This window comes from Anarhichas minor, unplaced genomic scaffold, assembly GCF_050575085.1.
Source record: "Anarhichas minor isolate MPS153535 unplaced genomic scaffold, ASM5057508v1 ptg000027l, whole genome shotgun sequence".
Lineage (NCBI taxonomy): Eukaryota > Metazoa > Chordata > Actinopteri > Perciformes > Anarhichadidae > Anarhichas > Anarhichas minor.
Window position 1 is genome coordinate 11,462,968 of NW_027466473.1, and position 21,226 is coordinate 11,484,193.

The window sequence follows — 21,226 nt, forward strand, 5'->3', positions numbered from 1 at the left end:
GAAATAAAAACAGGTAATAAAACTATTCATTATATATTCTATTCATTTTTCAGTCATTATTGTGCATCTGTATTAGTCTCATTGCTGCAGGCCACATTTAACATCTATATTTCTTGCATCTTGTATTTAATGTGTTTACATGGCTGCTGACATGCTTTTCTTAGACGAGTCATTTATCTTTGTCTCGACACTTGAAGTATCACGGAGCAGCAATCCATTGGTCATCCATTTTTTTTTAGCTTAGTCAGCGTAAATGCAGAGATGGTGCAGTGACGAAGGCCATGGGGATCAAGTCAATAACCGCCTTTCTTTCATGTAACCCTCTCATCGATCAATAAAGAAATGTCCACGCTCCTTTTCAGTTTAATCACACAGCTGTTTTACCTGCGACCAGTTTACACTGCAGAGCAATTACTATGACTGGCAGGTCACAGAGCAAAACATGACTTGTAGACCCGAGGACTTCTTTTTTTTTTTTTTAAATCAGCTCCAGGTACACAGTTTTCACTGGGCTGAGACGTAATAGGAAAACATAATGAGGGATATTTCAGAAGAACATATTTCAGAGGCAGTTCTACTATGCTTGACACTTCATCTGTCATAATCTGAATTGGTGTTACACCGAGGAGGATTTAAAAAGATCACAGTTACCAATTTGACAACTATAACGGAGTGAAAAAATATACAAACTGTATCTAAATGTACTTATGTTCACTTTACAGGTGAGTTTCCAATGAGGGCTCTGTGTGTTTGCATTGATTCTACTCAGGAGCATTTTATTTAGATTGGGTTCTACTGATGGGAACAGGAGTGGCCGCATGTGGCACTTTTTGTTCTAATAGAGCAGCTGGTCCCAGAACCGTAATCCTCCAGAGAGGGGCTCTTACAGAGGGCCGGCTGTGCTTTGGTCTGATGGCTCATTTAGTAGCTGGGAGTAAAAAAAAAAAAAGGCCTAAAAAAAGTAAAGGGGCCTGTTATGCAAGAGTCATAAACACTTGTCATGTACGAGACAATGTATATACTGTGAGTCAGAAGAGGAGAGGAGAAACGAAATGATTGTTCCAGTGGGATACTTGCAGGTTGTCATTGTCAATTTCACATTGTCACTGTTTCATTTGTGAATAACGGTGACTGAGTAAATAAAGACATTTTGTCCTCTGACATATACAGTATAACCCCATTTTAACCTCAAATTACACAATTCCCAATAATAAGCATGACGCCGTCTTATATTCAGTAAATGTTGAAAGGGACTTCAGATAAAGAAACACACTGACACACTGGGGAAGCAACGTTTCTCCGGCAAGATAAGTGTATCCCACTTCTGCCTCGGTAAAAAAAAAAGACATTTTCTAACACAAAATTGATTAAATGATCAATGAACTGATTCATTTGCATCGCGTTACTGCTGAGTTTGCAGGTTGCTCTGCATTAATCGGTTGGAAGACCAACTCGTGACTATGGTGACCTTCTTTGAGATGTCCATCCTACTAATTTATCTCATTCTGTTTTATTCTACCTCAGTATTCAGATTACAGAGTCTGTAATTGTATGAGTTAATAATGATTATAATTGTTTTCATTTATTAATGTTAATAGTAATTCGTAGTTAACAGGATTTTCCATAACCTGGCAACTTTATAAAGTTATTCTTATATAGTTGGCGTATAACTGATCTATAAATTATTGATCAACCATTAAAAAGCCATTAGTTAAAGCTTAAAGCCCTTAAAGGGAGCTTTATTAGTGCCTGTAATTGTTTAAATAGTTCCTATAGGATATCTGATTGTATTGCCTTGGTTGTGTGCGTACGTGTGACATCTTTCTTTGTCTCTATATGTGCGCGTGCGAGTGCAGTTTTTGCGCGCGCACGTTTGGTAGCGCTCCTGCTGGTGTTTGGTGGCTTGTAAAGACGCGGTGGGTCCTCAAACAGAGTCGGGCTGACGAGCGAGAGAGAGAGAGAAGCAGAGAGAAGCAGTGAGAGTTGGACTGTCAGCGGCGTGTGTGTGTGTGTGTGTGTGTGTGTGTGTGTGTGTGTGTGTGTGTGTGTGTGTGTGTGTGTGTGGAAAGAAATCTGACGAGGATGAAAAAGTAAAACCCGCGACCTCGCATCTCTCACCTGAAGTTTGATTCAAGAACCAGCAGCAGCGGCGCGCGGTTCTCCATGAGCGGAAAAACGAAAAGCAAAGAGGATAAAGACCATGCCTCCAAAGGTGAGTGATGATGAACCCGGATCAGATAGCCAGGATCAGGGATGAAATCATGGGCGTTTTTTTTCTGTCTTTATTGTGAGGACAAAAGAGGGAATATCTGGTTTTGTGATGGTGCTGAGATCAGCAAACTGGCTACTAATTCCCATCGTCCACACAAACCAGAAAACATAAGAGGGACAAGAAATGTCGTTGGACACATGTTTCAAAAGGCTATAAAAAAATCTCCAGAAAATCTAATTGTGTTTCTAAATTATGTTGATGTAAGCACATTGAAAACTGTTTTCTCTCACTGCTTTCTTGCAAAAAGAGGAGGAGGCAATAAACCATGGTGCTCAAGATGAAACATACAGCATGCATATATTATAAAATCGCTGACATCGGCTATTCCCCGCTAAAAGGGTTGCTGGGTCTCAGATGTAATTTCAGCAGCGCGCACAATGATTAATTTCCTCCCCTCTGGACAGCAATACACAATACACGCGCGATTCACCGCAATGGTAACTGGCATACTATCATTGCCATGGAGACATAAAAAGGGAGTTGCCCGTGTAACCGATGCACGAGACCCGCTCATTCACAAAAAAAAGAAAGCAGATGGAGCGTGCAGGGATTTTCGTCATAATGTAGCCTAAAAGCCCAATCAATCAATTAGGCTATTAAGAATATTCTTTATTATTCTATAAACAATATTTCTATTCTTTTATCAAAAATCTAAAATCGTAATTGATGTTTCTGTCTTTCCAATAATTAGTTAGTTTATTCATGTGTTCTGCCCTCACTTTGTGAGGTTCACAGTGCATGCAGCGAGCTAAACACACTTATGATAAAGTTTGAAGTCAGCAGTTGGTCTCGACTGAAAAATGTGAAAACCTTGAAAATGAAATGATGCTATTTTGTGAGACCACATTGATCAGTCAATCGACATCCATATTGTTGTGTGACGTGTGAGAACAGAATTGTGACATTAAGTTCAGAGACAATCTATTGATCACGTGGTCATTTTATTGGTTAGCTTGTTTTTATCGGCATCTGAATTTGGTAGAAATCCAAACAGCCGCAGGTAAAAAAAAAAATCTGCACTGAAATCGATGTGCACAAATGATTTGCGTTTGGTCTGAAAATACTTTAATTGTGGTTTTCTAATGAGCTTTTCACTGCCAACTGAGGCCGGAGGGAGGAGAACATCCACTGGTCCTTGACGGGTGGTGACAGCTGCAGTGGACGCGTTTCCCCTAATAGCCACAAGGGGCCACAATAAGCCCATTCCGCACTTCAAACATCATATCCTCATATGCATTCTCCTAAAGCCAGCAACACGTGTGAATTACCGCTAGTTAAATGTGTAAGGTCTTTTTAAAATAAACTTCAGTTTTTACAGAAAAAAAACAGGTTTAGGCAACAAAACTTCTTGGTTCGGTTTAGGAAAAGATCGTGAAATACTAAGTTAGGTTTAGGCAACAAAACTAATTAGTTAAGTTTAGGAAAATTTCGTCGTTTGGGTTAAAATAACTACGGGACTGCCGTTACTGGAGTACACAAGTTATGTGACTAATAAATCAACGTTGACTTCTCGTTTCACACGGGGAACGGACAGCGGCCTCCTGGCTGAACGATGAGATCGTTAATTAATTGGACCCATCCACCCGCCCGCCCACAACAAACGAGCATCTCACAGCTGCGTCCTTGTTTCTAGTGCCAAATGGGGCTAGCTTGTCACTATACTTATCACAGAAAAACTAAGATAACAAATTACGAATGAACACAAACATTGTCCCGGTCGCAGACCTGAGAAAAGGCACGATGTAACAATGTCAATTAAACTCCAGCCGCTATGGTACTGTGCCATTAGGGGTTGCTATAGCAACAGAGTGTTGAACTGAAACGAACGACGGCTGACAGAATAGTAATAAACCTTATTTATGGTAGCTTTAACTCATAAAGCATCTTTGAAGGATACAAAGCAAACACACCAATAAAAAGAAAAAAAGCGATAAAAGCAAGCCAATAAGTAGGAAGGGTGCTTTAAAAGATGACATATCCACTGAGAGACCAGCGCCACGATAACCTCTGCACACTGGAATGGATTCCAATACCACAGTCCCATAATAAATTCTGCCCGTGTGACACTAAACGTTGTGGAACCAAATATGAGACCTTCCAGTATAATGCCACCCAGCACTACCTCACCACATAGCAGTCTCAATAAAACTGAACATCTTAAGTAAAGCAGTGTTTGATGAAGCGCTAGTGCGTTTCATGCATCACAGCACATGAACAGTAAGCAGCACGACGTAACAGAGTCAAAAGACAGCAGCAATGTTCACTCTTATCACAGAAACACGTCATGTCCGATGTACTTTTCCCCTTAAATATCTTCATCAATAACCCACTCCACCTCGGGTGGACGGACATGCAGCATTATATGTCACCTTGTACTGTTCTTTATATAATAATAGTGGCGTTAAGGATTAAGTTTGGGTAGAACAAGAACTCATTAACATCTTGTTCTTAAAGAGATTAGGCTTATAAATGTGGATTAATGTGCGTGTGCGTTTGTGTGTGTGTGTGTGTGTGTGAGAGTGTGGACTCCCACATAGGCAGCAGGAGAGGATTCATAGAGACACTATTGTTAATTAACCCAGATTGTGACCCAGCAATATGGCAGCGGAGGTCAACATTGCACTGCAATTAAGGCCCATCCAAGACATCACTGAACCACACCTGACTGTGATGTAGTGATGTCTGCACGTCGTCTAGAAATAATGCACCACGAGCACATTACGAGAACAATACTTGTAATGTACCAGCTCCGGTGATACCCCGACAGCATCACGAGGTCAAAGTTTCAATTTGTTTTTGGTTACTTTTGTTTATGACCAATTACCAGCAAAAGCAATGGCATCCTCATCAGCCTCAACTGTTCTTTGTGTTTAGTGCTAATTAGTAAATGTTAGTAAACTAGAGTAAGATGTTGAGCATGCTCAACGTTATACCTGCTAAACCTCAGCATGTTACAATTGCACTTGCGAGCTAGAATGCTGATCTTTGCATTTAACTCAAAGCACTATTGTTGCTATAATGCAGCCTAAAAGAGCCACTAATGAGGCTATATGATCTTAGATTTGTTTTTAATTCTTACATGATTAATCATATCACAATCATGACTCAGTTTTGTTTTAAAATTCTATTTAGATCCTGAAAAGATTACATTTTCCATTATATCATTACAACAGGGACAACTTTCATATCACCTTCATGCCCACAATTAACGTTATCGCCTCAAAAATAGTTTCATTGGTTGATTTCGTAATCACGAGGAGAGCAAAAATGGCTCTTTGTGGCTACTGTGCTATCATTTGGGAGTACAATGTGTGATGCCAGCATTTAATGGCATCTATGTTATCCCTTAGTTGAAGCGCCACCATTTGTGCTGCCTTTATGCTACGGTAGATGAGGGGCCGTCATAAACTGGGGCTGGCAATTTGAAGAGTGTGGATAAAAATAGAAATGTGACGTGATGAAGCTCCCAATGCAACAGAACGTGTTCTCCATAGTTTGGCCATTAGTCAGCCGAAGCCTGATCAACTTTTTAAAATGCCCATCCTTTTTTCTATTCTTTACTATAATATCAAATATATATGTGTGGCAGTAAAACAAGCCCGTTATTATTATGAAAAGAAGAGATAGTAGTCACAGTAGTACGGCAGCGATCAGGCCCTTTAATAAGATTAATAAGACATTCAGATATCAAGGGTTGCAGACTGTGTGGTGCACATGAGAGTAAGGAAGATAAACAGATTTTATTCTGGGGCTCCCCCCCTTTTACACACACACACACACACACACACACACACACACACACACACACACACACACACACACACACACACACCTCCCTTTTTCTGTTATCTGATCATATGGCGCCATCTAGTGGCTGATAATGTGAATCAGTAAAAGACAGCTAATGCTCTCCCAAACCTTAAGGGGAACTCCATTGCGGTTTTTGTGACTAGACTCCAGTGATTGGATGCTGGCTCCCTGCCCAGGCTGTTGGCTTAGGAACCTTTGCCTAAACGTTCCCGCTGGCATCTTTGTGGTTTTGTATTTCAGGCCAAGGCTACAAAGCTATTTTGGGAGACGTGGTGTGTTTGTTCAAAGCTAGAATGGTATTTCCGTTTCATTTGAGACAACTCAAGAAAACAAAATCTGACCACAGGCCCACAGTGACCCAGCAAATCCCTCTGCTTGATCCAACGGAGTTATTTCCTCATCACAGGAGGCCACCGCATAGTGAGATTTGGAATATCTGCATGAAAAGCACATTACCTTCACAGATGTTTTTTCTCAGATAACTTGGATGTTTCTTTTTCTACTCGTTTGACTTTTCCAAGTTGCTGAGTGTGCATATTTCTCAGCAACATCCTGCTTTACTGCCTTCAATGGCTTTTATAGGCTCCTGTACTGCAGCATACGCAGCAGCGGACACTCTGCGATCTGTGATGCTTTGTGTACCGTCTCAGTAATGTGGACGCTGTTGTGTTTTAACAGGCTGCTTCACAGGAAGCACTGTAACAGCACAACAATGTAATGGGCTGATAATGCAGAGTTATGGGTGGCCGTGTAGACTCTGTGTGTGATCCTGGACTGGCGGCATTGCTCTGAGTGTGGTTACTATACATACAGTAATGTGCTATGAGGGTGTGCATTCATTGAGGGTAGCCCACAGACCCTCTGAGAGATACAGTACAACGCCTTTAGGTGCGTGTATTTCTGTGTATTTGAGTGCATGCTGTGCAAGTTTGTCTATTTAAAAAAAATAATCCTTGGATTTAAACGTGTATTTGTTTGTGATTAGAGCCTTAACATGCATGTTTACCCCTTTGTGTCCCCTTAATCATAGTATTTCAACATGAAAGCATCTTATATTATCTGTAGCATCTCATCAAGCTCTTCATTGAAGCTAAATCACACTCAATGGAGTAGTAAAACTCAAACTCTTAAATTGCAGTGCTAAACTGAGTTTCCCAGCTGACATTATAGAGCACAGTGACACCGACAGTGTAGCAGTCTGAATTAAAAAGTAAAAACGTATCCAGTAAGGAGAAATACATGGCTGTTATGATTAGTTTTTTTGGTAAATAGTATTGGCCTCAGTGAGTGCAGGCTACCTGGTTAAAGTTAGAGGCTACTGAGAGGTTTACACACACACACACACCTACACATACACTTCCTCGATAGAGCCTTGGATTTGGGAACGGCCTGCTGGCTGCCTCCCTCTCTTATTGTGCCAGATCAGCGAGGCCTTGAGATGAATCATTGATGACCGGTTCCAACGGCTTAATGGCCTCTAATGTTCTGTAATGATCTCCCGTCAACGCCATGCGCGCGGCCTTAATGGATCCAATGCCGTGGAGAATTCTCTGGCTTGAACTTCGGTAATTCCTCCTCTTTTTTCGTGGAGCAGCGCACAGCAGGAAGTGCGAAAAGCCATGAGCACAAGGCTCCGGAGCTCCACGGGCGCAGCATGAGTTTCCCTCTCCGCCGATCGACCTCAGGTAGGACCGGGGGGGGGGGAACGATTTGGAATAACGAGATTTGACCCGGCTGAGCTATCCTGCTACAAAAGAAGGAGCATAACTCGGCCATTTGGGAATATACTTTTCTAGGGGAAAAGGGATAAACATATAGTTGCGTTGAGGTCAACGGAAGTCTCCGAAGGGACTTTTCTGAAATGCTGCCTCGGTGCTTTTGTTGATGATACTTAAACAGGTCGTTTTCAACCTTAACTTGTTCTCAAAATATTAAATGTTCTATTTTATAAAGTTGTATTTGAAATGAGTCGATCATTTTGGTACAATGTGATTTTAACTCAGTTAAAACTTGAAGCGCTGTCCGTGGTGCTGAAAGCAGCACCAGGCGCGCCCTGCTACTCAGAGGGACTGCTGGACCGTTTGATTAGCCTCATGTACACCCATTCATAATGTATGGCCTTGTAATTTAGGCTCTTAGCATTATTCTGATGTATCTTTTGCATCCTTGAGAACGATTTCAAAGCATTTCAGGAATTGAGATCCTACACTTGTCGGCCTATCGGTGTCCTCCACGCTCACGAGGCAGATTTCACAACTCCAACTTTTAAAATATCACAACACTTGACAGAAGTGTCAGTTGGGGAATGCTAAAAAAAACCCATCAGAGACCCTGAATCAAAAGTCTCGGCTCCTATAGCACAAATCCTGTTATTATCAAAATCCATGTCAGCCTGCAGGGCGGTTTCTCTCATCGTCTACCGAAATCAAATCAAGCAAAACTCACATCAAACGTCCCAAAAATGATTCAGGTTAAAGGAAAGCACGTCAATTTCAGAGATATTCAACGGATACGTTGTACACGTGCATCACACTGTTCACTGCTGTCTTTGTCGACCTTCTAAAGGCCTCAACGTGTTTATCTTCATTATGAATACTGCCGCATGCTGCTGGGTTTCTGATCATACTCTAACTGGCATTTATGGTTAGACAGAGAACCACACACACTCTCTCTGGATATTTGCTGTGTGGTTTTCTCTGTCGGGATTAACTCCCTCTTCTCCAACCTCTTTTTGTCAAAATCTACTTCTGTGGGCTACAGAGCTACCAACCAAAGACCAGCTCAAATGTATCTTTCAGATCCCTTATCTTCATTTGATTGTGTAAATGCAACAGTCTATATAAAGCTTAATTAATCTATGCTATTTATTTGCAGCCATGTATTCATGCTGGGATATTTTCTAATCCTGAGAACAAATCAATTAGTAATTCTTCCCTCTGTGTTATTTGTTTGCAAATTTGTTTCCACTGATTTGCTTATTGATTCACGTACTCTCTGTAACATTTGATTTTGTTATTGTGCTGATTTAAGGCTAAAGCCTGATAAACTGTGGTGACTATGTTCTTCGAAGGCACCTTGTTTCTGGTTTGTTCGCCCTGCAGCTCGTATTGTCACATTGTGTTACCTCTGGTCTTTGCTGCTTTTGCTTTTAGGGGCACATGATGTGTTTTTTAAAAGCAAGGAGCTCATACATGAAAGATGAAGGCTTCGCTTTCAGTCACTTCATGGTTGTACACGTTTGCTTTCAAATTCTGATGTTTTTGATGACATCGCAGACTGCTTATGAAATATTTTGTGGCTAAAAGCGCCGTCTCTCTCAGGGAGTGGGTTGAGCTGTGCGATAAACACCGAAACTATATTTAACCGTACATTTACAAGGGTCTTACCTAACCAGAAGGCAACGGGTGTATGTTTAACTCCTTCAGTCAAGGACAGGCTATAGAGGCTCCACTTCAGTGACCAAGTCCTGACCCCAGTTTCTATCCACAGTCCATCACTTTCTCCTCCAGACACAGGCTTGTTCTCACTGTGGGCTATACTGAGATGTCCACTTCAGTCATGTAATTTACTGCTCATCACATCCTCTTGCTTTCCAGCCATCGATTTTCCACCGGTGAACAGCATGCATTGGCTCTGCCTGCTGCTCGGCGCCGGGTGCCACAGGTCGACCTCCACTGCGAGTCAGTCGGCTCTTTGTCCGCAACCCCTTCTCCCTCAAGACCCGTTGGAAGTTGGCAGTTGCCACCGCAAGTGTATCTGCCTCTGACAGTGTCTGTTTTCTCAGGAAGGCTCGCCTGCGGCCAGTCGACGTGCATGATTTGGCCGTTTTGCTGCGGTACATGTGTGTGCGTCCGCTCTGGTGCGAATGCAAATGGGACTCAGGAGAAAAGAAAAGACACGGCTCATCCGAAATGAAGAGCCGTCTCCGTTACTCGCCTCCTTCTTGCACGCTGCAGCCTTTCAGCAGTGGTGAACCTCTGCACCAAAATAAGATGAGAGCCCCTCCTCTTCCCACTTTCTCTCTCTGTCTCACAGACACACACACACACACACACACACACCAGGTGTCTCTCGACCTTCCATTATTGTCCCTTCACTTGCATTTCTCTTGTCTTTCCTCCTCATATTGAACTCTAACTCTTCATGCCTCTGCATGCATCTCCTTTCCTCTTCCTCCAGCCTCACACACTCAATAGTGTACATCTCTCACTCCCTTTGCTTATTTTCATAATTCCTCCTCTCCTTCATTCATCTTTCTATTTTCACAATCCATTTATAGGTTGTGTACAAGCTTCTCCCTCTCTCGCGCTCTCTCTCTCTCTCTCTCTCACTCTCCAAACTCAATATCTAATTTTCTCCCTTGCGCCCCCCTTTTCCATTAGTCCTCCTCCCATTAATTCACCTGCCAGTCTGCTCTCTCCCTTTCATTTCACTGTTTATTTTTTCTCACTCCTCCTTTATTACATTCCCCACTCGGCTCCCCCCCCCCCCCCCCCCCCCCCCCCCCCCACACACACACACACCAGGATTCAGGGTAACATGTAAATATCATGCCACGTGGGGTTCAGGGCTACAGGTGCCCTATGAGGAGGAGCGGCCCAAACGGCCCTCATCACAACCCTCCGACCCCCTCCACACACGGACACACGCACACACGCACACATAGAACACGTACACATGCACCCCACCACCACCACCACCCCCCTTCCTCGTTCCTCGGGGCGGGCAGGGCTGCAGCAGTTTTATGAACGGCACGGCTGCATGCATCTTGATCTCTTTCCCTCCGAGCCGTTTCATTGACAAACATTCCGGTTGCTGCATTTCTGTCACGGACAGCGTCGAGGAGCGTCGCGTCGCCGGGGAGCGGTGCAGAGCAGCAGCAGTGGAAGCCGCAGCTGCAGTGATCCTTTAACATTAACCCCCGGTGCTGTTCGCACCAGTTTATAAGCTGTTGATTCGCCACTTGGACCCGGACTGGATCCCTCTTCCTCCACGCTCTCTCGGGACACCTGAGGTGTGTGTGGGGGGGAAATCAAGACGGATTTTGCCACTCGGACCCATCGGGGGACGTGAGGCGGCGTCATTACTGCTCACTGGCAGATTATTGGAATTGTTGACCATGAAGCGCCCGGACGCACCGATGGAGGATTCCGGACACTTTTTTAAATCACGAGACTGCAGCGGCCGGTTCGTGATGCGAACTGAGCCGTGGGTGGTGTAGACAACCTCCCCGCACCCTACACACCCCCACCTCCTTATTCGCGAACACCCCCCATTCTTCCCAACCGGGACGCGCAGCCTTGTTTCACTCTATCGGAGGAATATGTCCCGGGCAGCGGCTATCGCGAGCTCCCTGATCCGCCAGAAGCGGCAGGCACGGGAGAAGGCGAATGCTTGCCGCGGCACCGGCAGCCCGATCAACAGCAAAGGCACAAACGAAAAGCCGAGCAAGCTGAACGTGTTCTCGCGTGTCAAATTGTTTGGATCGAGGAAGAAACGGAAGAAAAAGCGACCACCAGGTCTGAGGGGGGGGGGGGGGGGGGGGGGGAGAGAAAAGTGGGGAAGCCACGAGCTGCACCACCATCACCACCTCAACCATCTTCACCAGCATCATCATCATTACCATCATCAACACCAACCAACACCATTTTCTCTCATCACTGAGGCTGGTCCTTCATCCCTTCATCATTCATCATGTCCTCCTGGTTCAGGGATCAGTCCTGTTGCGTGACACCACAAACATCACACGTGAACAACTTTGTGTTGTCCCGCAGCAAAGTGTTGTAGCAGCGTGCGTCTCTGCGATAGCGGGCGGAGAGCTCATTTAAACAGGATCCCACTTTAGGCAGCCCTTGAGCTATACTCCTGTTATCACGTTGGAGCTGTCAACATTTTTTTTTGGGGGGGGGGGGGGGGGGGGGGAGATTTGTGTGCATGTGCGCCACATTGTACAATGGTCAGGGATCGACATTGGGCCCTCAAAGCCCACTGATTGGAAGAACAATCAGCTAATTCTCCTCCTGATACTTCCAGCTTCTTGGTGATTGCTGGATTTGATCCATTTGATCAAATGGCAGTTTGATGCAGTTAATGTGTCTCCTCTGCTCTGCTCCTCTCAGAGCCCCAGTTAAAGGGCATTGTGACCAGGCTTTCCAGTCGCCAGGGCTTCCAGCTGCAGATGCAGCCTGACGGCACCATTGATGGAACCAAGGATGAAGACAGCACTTATGGTGAGTCCAACTCTGGCCTTTGGACTTGCAGAAAAGAGTAGACGTCCACTTTTTAAATGATTCTTAATTTGCTTTCTATTTAAAAAATCTACTTGGGCTGCAACCAGTCTTTTCATTGAGGATTAATCTGATAACTTTCCACTAATTGATGCATTGTTTTGGCGTTTGGTCAGAAGAAAATCAAAAATGGGGATCATAATCTCCCAGAGGCCAAGTCTTAAAACCCAAATCTATTCTATTCAATATCACATATGACAAAGCAAAGCAATAAATCATCACATTTTAGAAACTAAAACCAGCAAATGTTTAATATTTTTTCTTGGGAAAATGACAAACTAATATAATTATTATGATTATTGCAGATACATTTTCTGTCATTCGTCTAATCGACTAATCAACTCATTGTTTCAGTTTTGTAATCTGCTTCAGAGAACTTCAGTTACCATGAATGGAAAGACAAATGTGTGTCACACCAACGCTGGCACATATAAATGCATGTTTACTGCTTTATAACAGGCTGAATCAAACGTAGTGTTAAAACCTCCATTTGCTGCACATACAAAAGTAAAGGAAGATAAAATGATATAATAACTTCCAGTAGAAACTGAAACCATGCTTTCTTTTTATCTCAAGCTTCAATATTAATACATAAATGCAACATATCGAAGGTTCCATATCACACAAGGTCTGTTTGAGTTAAATTCCCATATACCCACTTTGGTGTTATCACCCAAAACCAGTCTAAATCCAATTTAATGATAGGCCTACACTCCATTCTGTGGAAATCGGTCCGATGTGTGAATTTATCCCAGACAGTCACTCAGCAACATGTCAGGTGTTCATTTAATTGGGAAACCGGTGGCCGCTTTATCCTCCAACTGTCAGATGGTATCCCGGCAATCGATCTGTGTTAAATGTTACCTGGTTAAAGAAATAGATTAAATATCCACAGGATGCACACTGCAAAAGATACTTGAAGAGATCCAGAGAACACACTTTCTCACTTAAACACACACACACACACACGGGCGACAATGTGTCATTGCTACGGCTAATTGAATTCTGCTGCTGTGGTTCAGACGGTGATCCCTCTCCTTCTCGTGCACAGTTGGTGTTGCCAGCATCCCGCATTAATCTCTGCTGTACTTCCCGGGCCACCAACTGTTGTGTGTACAAGAAAGAGAGAGCGAGAGAGAGAGAGAGAGACACGGCTACAGAGGAGGCCTGTTCTTTAATTAGATGATTGCAAGGTGGACACATCAAGTAAATGCCCACCCGCGTGAAATCAGTCGACCGTGACCGGGTTTCAATGGGTAATCCATGTAATCCACGTCTCCATATAACCGCAGTCATTATAGAGAACATGGTTTGGCTAAATGAGTGTAATTATACGAGGGCCTGGCTCATCAAACGTCCCGGGATAATTATGTTCCCTGCTACAGAGCTGTTACTGTGGAAACATAAAACACGCTTTGCTTGTGCCCGATTGCGCACAAACGGAGAAAACAACAACAAATAATATGAAACAAAGAATATCACCCAAAGTGTGTAATATGATTATTAAATCTATACTAATTTGTTACCGAAGTAGATTCTTTATCTGCTCATCTGACATGCCTGGAAATACATTTAAATCAGATCAGACAATCTGTGCTTTAATGTCACCATCACTGACGAGTGAGGAACCCAATCAGCTCAACATTGCGTCACGACGGACATCTTGGGCTTTTTATATTTGATTCTATCACTTTGGCTGTGCTAATAGGGGCTGACATTTTCAATGACAAATAAAAACATTGCCATTGAAGGTGTCATTGGGTCATTTATTTACTATCTTCTGATATTTCATTGGCTAAATGATGAATCCATTGATATGAAACACAGTCGACAGATTAGCTGCGAGTGGAAATAACCCTTAGTTGTAGCTCCAGTAGGACTATTTTCATTTGTAAGAGTAACAAATAGCTTTAAACTGGTCATTGCACTGCTAAATGTTTTCTACACCCTGATTTGCGACGTGCCTTTTTGCAGAATCTAACATCTTTTCACATTTTATTGCCGGCCGCTAAATCGTTAGTGTAATTCAGCGGCCTTAGCGCCTCACTGACCTTGTCAAATAGCTTCTCTGAGGCAAAATGGAGGTGTCGTCAGACCAGATGCTTCCATATTGATGAGGATTTTTTCTCTCTCAGTTTCCCCCTGTGTTCACTTTGTGACTGCTCGTTTGTTTTCTGTGTGTGTTTGTTTGTCGTGTGTGTGTGCGTGTATGTGTGTGTGTGTGGATTAATGTTTGCATTCATAGCTGTGTTCAACCTGATCCCAGTGGGGCTTCGTGTGGTGGCCATCCAGGGCGTCCAAACCAAACTCTATCTGGCAATGAACAACGAAGGCTTTCTCTACACCTCTGTAGGTCACCACGCTCTCACAGACACACACACACACACACACACACACACACACACACACCACCATCACCATCATCATTACAGACCATGGGGGACTGAAATCTCCTCTTTGGGTCAGGTTGAGTGATGAATCAGCAGCTCTAAGTGTGACCCGTCTCATTATCATCCCATCATCACATCAATACTTTAACTACAGCATTGCCTTGTGAGTCAGCCGCCACTGGGTTTCATAATCCAGTGTGTGAAACTCTTCTCTATCTACTGATATCGTGGCTTCACAGGATTGATTTCAGATCATCCACCAGCCTGCCTTTGTTTATCTCCCTGCGGCCACTCTTTGATAGGAAGATTACGTTTTGTCCATTCACACACACACACACACAGATCCTGAGATTTGTTTTCATGCCGTTCCTCCCAGCGAGATTTACACATACATCCCCCACTGTGCATGTCTTTCCTCACACCGGTCAGAAGGCAGTGTTGGCTGCAGCGCAGTGCTCTAAGTGCCTCACTTTAGCTCCCGAGCGGGGATAGTGGGCGGTGTGAATGCAAGAACAGAAAGAAAAAAAAATCGACAACAATAACACGCACTTATACCGCCACAATATCTGGCCCATCACGTCCAGTCCTGGAGGCTTGACGTCGGCCGTAACACTCATATCACTCGCTTCATCTTCTCACCTGATGTTGAATACACAAACTATTTATACATGCGTACACACAAAGCACACACGTCTGTTTGCACTGAATCCATTTCACAAGATCATAACCACACAAAGCTGGTTTAAAATTCATTAACGGGTGGCAGAGAGAAAGAGCACTCTTTCGTTCCCTCCGGCAGCCTGAGCTCCATCTTCCTCTCAGTGGGCTGGTTGGTATTCAAGGGAGTAGCCGGTTGCTATGGAGATGCAGGAATAAGGAAATGCAAATGTCAGTTTTCCTAAATTGGTGCAGTTTGTTCAAGGAGACTATCGCCCGGCCGAGATAATGATTCAAACAGCGGACCAACTGATGGATGAATACACTGATGGCAATGATTTAACATTTGTTTTGGTGGAGTTGCCGTTACAAACTCATTCCTCACCTCTCCATGTCTACTTCATCACCTACTTGTCTTCTTTCTTTCATGATTTGTTCTAATGTCTGACACGCTTTCCCCTCAGGAACATTTTACCCCCGAGTGTAAGTTCAAGGAGTCGGTGTTTGAGAACTACTACGTCACCTACTCCTCCATGCTGTACCGGCAGCAGGCCTCGGGTCGGGCCTGGTACCTCGGACTCAACAAGGAGGGAGGAATCATGAAGGGAAACCACGTCAAGAAGAACAAGGCCGCCGCACATTTCATACCGAAACCACTCAAAGGTAAAGGAAGCAAGCTGCACTAAAACACACAACGTCTCGCAAGCAACAACAGACCTAAGTTATATTTTTTCTTGGGAAAATGACAAACTAATATAATTATTATGATTATTGCAGATACATTTTCTGTCATTCGTCTAATCGACTAATCAACTCATCGTTTCAGTTTTGTAATCTGCTTCAGAGAACTTCAGTTACCATGAATGGAAAGACAAATGTGTGTCACACCAACGCTGGCACATATAAATGCATGTTTACTGCTTTATAACAGGCTGAATCAAACGTAGCGTTAAAACCTCCATTTGCTGCACATACAAAAGTAAAGGAAGATAAAATGATATAATAACTTCCAGTAGAAACTGAAACCATGCTTTCTTTTTATCTCAAGCTTCAATATTAATACATAAATGCAACATATCGAAGGTTCCATATCACACAAGGTCTGTTTGAGTTAAATTCCCATATTCGCTACGATGACAATGAAGTTGCAGTAAATTAGCAGTAAGCCTCACTGACTGAACTAAATAAAGATAAATGGATTTCCAGCACTAAAACAAATCTAAAAGAAATCCCTCACGGTCGCTTTGTCTTTGACCATTCAGCCGACCAGTCGGATGTTGTGACGTTCTTTGACGGCAAGAGTGAAGCAATTAAAACATACCGTGAGACGGATAATAAAGCTCCGGTTTGATCCAAACTAAAATGATTGACTTTAATTAATTCACCGTTATTTATGGAAGAAATAAAAATCTGCCCCATAAAACATCAGGAAGGGACCTTTAAATAACTATGATTAAATAAGCAACAAGCAACGTAGCGGGAAACACATCCCTAATTATCGTTTATGAAATTTAACATTGAAAAGCTGTGGCGTCTACATGGCAGCTGCAGGAACCATTAACTATGTAGGTTATATTTGCGCTGGCAGTGGAGATTAGTGTGGCAGGTGAAATCTATATGGGGGCACAGGTGCAACAGACTGTCTAATCATGCAGGGGTGATGGGAGATCTTGCAGTGACCGACTCATTGAAACGCGTAAAAAAACAAGGTCGTCTCCCGTCCCCAGCCGAGTGACCGACTGCTGGTCAGGATAGTCGCTAAACTTTGTCTCCGGTTGTCATGTGCCTCTAGTCTGATTGGTGCATGGGAATACGTGACATTGTCTTTTTCCAACAGAACCCCTCTAGACACGTGTAGATATGTATGTGCAGTGAAATGCCCTGTGTCAAATACTTTTGGAAATAGAGCAAAGAACAAAAAACTGAATGAGAGAGAAAAATAAAGATCGGCTTTAATCAATCGTTTTATATCAACAATGACTACTTCCACTACTGTGAAAGGCAGCTGTTTTCAGGGAACATGCTACCTGCCCAGCACCAAACAGCAGACAGACAAAGATGGCGTCTAGCTGGTGAACACAGTGGAGCATACAGGGATGCAGGGGTGACGTATTTTCGCAGGCCAACACGGACGTTAGCATCGCCCTGGTTCCCCTCGACAAAAAGCCGATGGGATTTTTCCATTGGATTTGGATTATTACAGAAAAAAAAAAGGTCTGTGGCGAACACAAGTTTATGATTCTTAGGCAAAAATGCAATCGGCAGAAGTAAAAAGCTCACGTTATTCTATATAAATTACTACGGTCGCATGACTTCACGTCACCACCACCAAGCTCAAGGCGGACTAGTGTTACATGTGATTAATGTTTTGTAGTCTCATTTAGCCACTTCTTAGCAACGCCCTCTTTTAAGACGTGTAAAAGCTTAAAAGAGGGGTATTTACAGACCTTATTTCAGGCATCTAATCCAAAACCCACTCAAAAAAAAAGCCATTGACTTTGAGACGAGGGAACCTTAAGTGAAAAAAATGCAAAGTCATTTCCCTCAGAGGTAAGTGGAGAGCGAAACGAAGCTAAGAGGAGAGTGAATATTGGACACAAACACGACTCCAAATGAATGCTAATGCTGCTCTGTACCTGCTGGGTGTGTAAATAGGCAACTGTGTTTCTAACACGCTAAAAGCAATATATGTCATTAATGCATTACAGTCTGTTTCTACTGTCTCCATGTGGGCAAAAATAGAAAGAATATTGCAGTTTTGGGGGGAAAAAAAGGTAATAAAAACAATAGCTGTTTGTTTATGATTGAAGACTAGAGATCATCATTACTTCTATTTTTATGGATCATTGCATTACAGCTGAGCATTGCATGAATTCCCCTTTTGGCAGTTAAGTCAGAACTTATTGTAAAACCAGAATTAATTAAACTTTCAAGAAAGCAAACCTTTCAGTTTTCTACGTGCCCGTTGTGCAGGGGATGACTGCCTGAACAAGGCGTGCATATCAAACATGAGCGATGTCTTAGATGTCCATTTAATGAATGCTTCTTGTCTCCTCTGTGTCTGTGTGCAGTGGCCATGTATCGGGAGCCCTCCCTCCACGACCTGACAGAACTCTCACGGTCAGGTAGCGGCACACCGACCAAGAGTCGCAGCGCTTCGGCCCTACTTAACGGCGGAGGGAAGTCGCCCAGCAACAATGACTTATCCTAGCCCCCCACCCCTCACACACACACATAGACCCACAGAAGACACACGCACGCACGCACACACACACACACACAGATCTCAGGCCGACATGCCCACACATCCGGCTGGTGAGGGGTAGGAGGAGGCGAGGACTAAAATGACGGACGACAGGAATGTGTTCTTCCACTTAACGGAGCCCACTGTGACTGGCTGTGATGTAAATAAATCAAGGACAATCAAGCCGTCCGGCTCTGCTGCTCTGGTCTGCAGAGGGACGGGACGGGACCTATGAATCTCTGCTCTTGACTGCTCTTCCTGCTGTATCATAACCAGAGACAACGAGGGACGGAGATGGGAGGAAGACGAGAGACGGTAGAGAGAGTCAGTCAGTCACATAGTCAGATAAACAGACTGTTACAGAGAACCAAAGAGTCCAAGTATTAACTAAGTTACTGCAGCGAAAAGGAAAGTGGCAAGAAAGTTAGGTGAGGGACAAAGGAAGGAAGGAAGTCTTTATCTATTCTACCATATGCTATGTTTACACAGAGCTCATGGGGTTAAGTCATATTTTTAAAATGACAAACGTATTCCTTGTACACTTATGAGGACTGATCCTTTGTTTGCATGCAAGTGCGTGTGTGTGTGTGTGTTTGTTTGCGTTTGGTCAAATACACGCCGTGCTTGCAGTAGGAGTGATGTGTGTGTGTGTGTGTGGGCAAGCAAGTGTGTGTGTGTGTGTGTTTGTTTGCGTTTGTGAGTGGTCAAGTACACGCGGTGCTTGCAGTAGGAGTGATGTGTGTGTGTGGGCAAGCAAGTGTGTGTGTGTGTGTGTGTGTGTGTGTATGTATGTGTGTGTGTGCACGCATGTATCTGGGGGGAGGGAGGGAGGGGGTGGGATTTTACCTTTTTAAGATCTGTAGTATATCAGACAAACCTCCCGAGGGCTTTAGCAGGTAAAAATAAGGTTTACTATATATGCTTCCATGCTTACTTCTTACAAGCGATGCTGTTGTTTATCTTTCTGTTGGTTGTTGTTGTCCCTTGCTGTTTGTTTGTTGTTGCATGGAAGCTTGTGGACCTCTGCTCAGTAGCAGCATGCCGAAGGTCCGTTTTTTTTTTTCTGGTCTTACGTGTTCCTGACCGAAAGTGAACACTAGTGAGCCAACAGTGTCAAACCAGAACACTAGTGAACCAATGGGAGGGTGTTGGAACACTACTGGACCAATAGTATTGCACCACAACATTAATGGACCAATGGTGTTGGACCAGAGCCAGAACCACCTGGACCAATGGGAGCACAGATTAACTTAATATTTTGGTCCCTGCTGTGGACAAACTAGAAATGCACTAAATAAACTCTTTTTAAAGAAGTTATAGTCTTGTCTTATTTATGTTTTTTCCACCCATCTGCACCTGTGATGGTGTTATGTTTAAAATGCTTTGAGTATTCATCGATATTAGAGATGTAATCAACTATGTGCTGTGGAAAACTGTTGTCAGTTATTCAGAATAACGAGACATCATGATTCTAGACTGAAATGTTGCTGATTTTTAAATTATTTTTAATTTAACGTTTTGCACCATAAATGAGATTCCATTCACCTCAATTGTAATGGAATTTCGAGACATGGTTTAAATTTGTGTAAAATAAGATGTACCACAATAGATAAGCGAGACATTTATTTTGTTTTACTTGGGTGAACTGGCCCTTTATTGTTTCTAGTATGATTGTGTTAACCCATACAGATCGATGCAGCAGAACTGTTCTCCCTTTTTATATTTCAGGAGGCCATGCCAGGTTTTGAGGATGTAATGTGTTCACACTGGTAAAGTATCAAAGTATACAAAAACATATACTTACGTTCATTCGCAGTGTTGACGCATTTTCCTCCAGCAGGACTTTATCTGATACAACTAATTCATTTTAAGAGCAAAACTCAATCAAACAAAGAAATCAATGTCCATAATTATATTCCTTCAGATTGAGCATGTTTTATAACAGTGATGGCTGTTGAGGTTTATTTCCGACTCGCATGATTCAAACTATTCTAATTAGTCCGTTTGAAATGCCAAAAATAAAACAAATATGGAAAGAAAAAAGCTTGAGTCACTTCCAAAACTCATAACGTGTTGTTGTCAATAGAAAAATCTTGCTTCAAACCATATTTTTCTGCGTTTTTAACTTTCAAATCAAACAATTTCGGCGGTTTAAAACTGTTAGTTGTCCCGCGTGCGAGACACGAAATGGGAGGCGCACACCTGTAGGCTATTAAAGGTGCAGCATGGCGCTACACCATTCAATTAAGCGTGTCACAAAATAAACGCTTCTTAAATAAGTATACCCATGTAACCTCTTTGTATGCAAACAACATAATTACATTTACTTATTTCCATAACCGTCAAACTGGATAGCAAAAGCCTTTCATTTTAAGCGTCTTTTCTCCCACAATGCAATGCCAGGAAAGGAAGTTGAGGAGCTGCTCACAACTAAAAACACTACAGAGCCACTGATTGTGGATGACGATGATGAACTCCCTCTATGAACATAAGACAAATAGACCTGTGCAAGTTTTCTAATGTGTCATTGTCAGTAAGTATAAACTGGTAAATTATGTTGAATAGT

At 43.1% G+C, this 21,226-nt stretch overlaps 1 protein-coding gene across 2 annotated transcripts; it reads left to right on the forward strand.

Annotated features, from left to right (window-relative positions):
• The first annotated feature begins 7,736 nt into the window (after positions 1-7,736).
• fgf13b (fibroblast growth factor 13b) lies at positions 7,737-18,627 on the forward strand. Of its 2 annotated transcripts, none has more exons than XM_076102128.1 (5): positions 7,737-7,767; positions 12,202-12,312; positions 14,615-14,718; positions 15,881-16,079; positions 18,488-18,627. In XM_076102128.1, exons 1-5 carry the CDS (start codon positions 7,737-7,739, stop codon positions 18,625-18,627), a joined length of 585 nt encoding a protein of 194 aa, XP_075958243.1. The 2 variants fall into 2 exon arrangements, with proteins under 2 accessions (XP_075958243.1, XP_075958242.1); XM_076102127.1 differs by lacking the exon at positions 7,737-7,767 and adding an exon at positions 11,406-11,601.
• Positions 18,628-21,226: the final 2,599 nt, after the last annotated feature.

Bases quoted from the DNA above. Each gene is read 5' to 3' on its own strand.
- fgf13b (XM_076102127.1), top strand. From the start codon at position 11,406: ATGTCCCGGGCAGCGGCTATCGCGAGCTCCCTGATCCGCCAGAAGCGG. The intron at 11,602-12,201 runs GTCTGAGGGGGG...TGCTCCTCTCAG, and splicing joins GAAGAAAAAGCGACCACCAG to AGCCCCAGTTAAAGGGCATT. The intron at 14,719-15,880 runs GTAGGTCACCAC...CTTTCCCCTCAG, and splicing joins AAGGCTTTCTCTACACCTCT to GAACATTTTACCCCCGAGTG.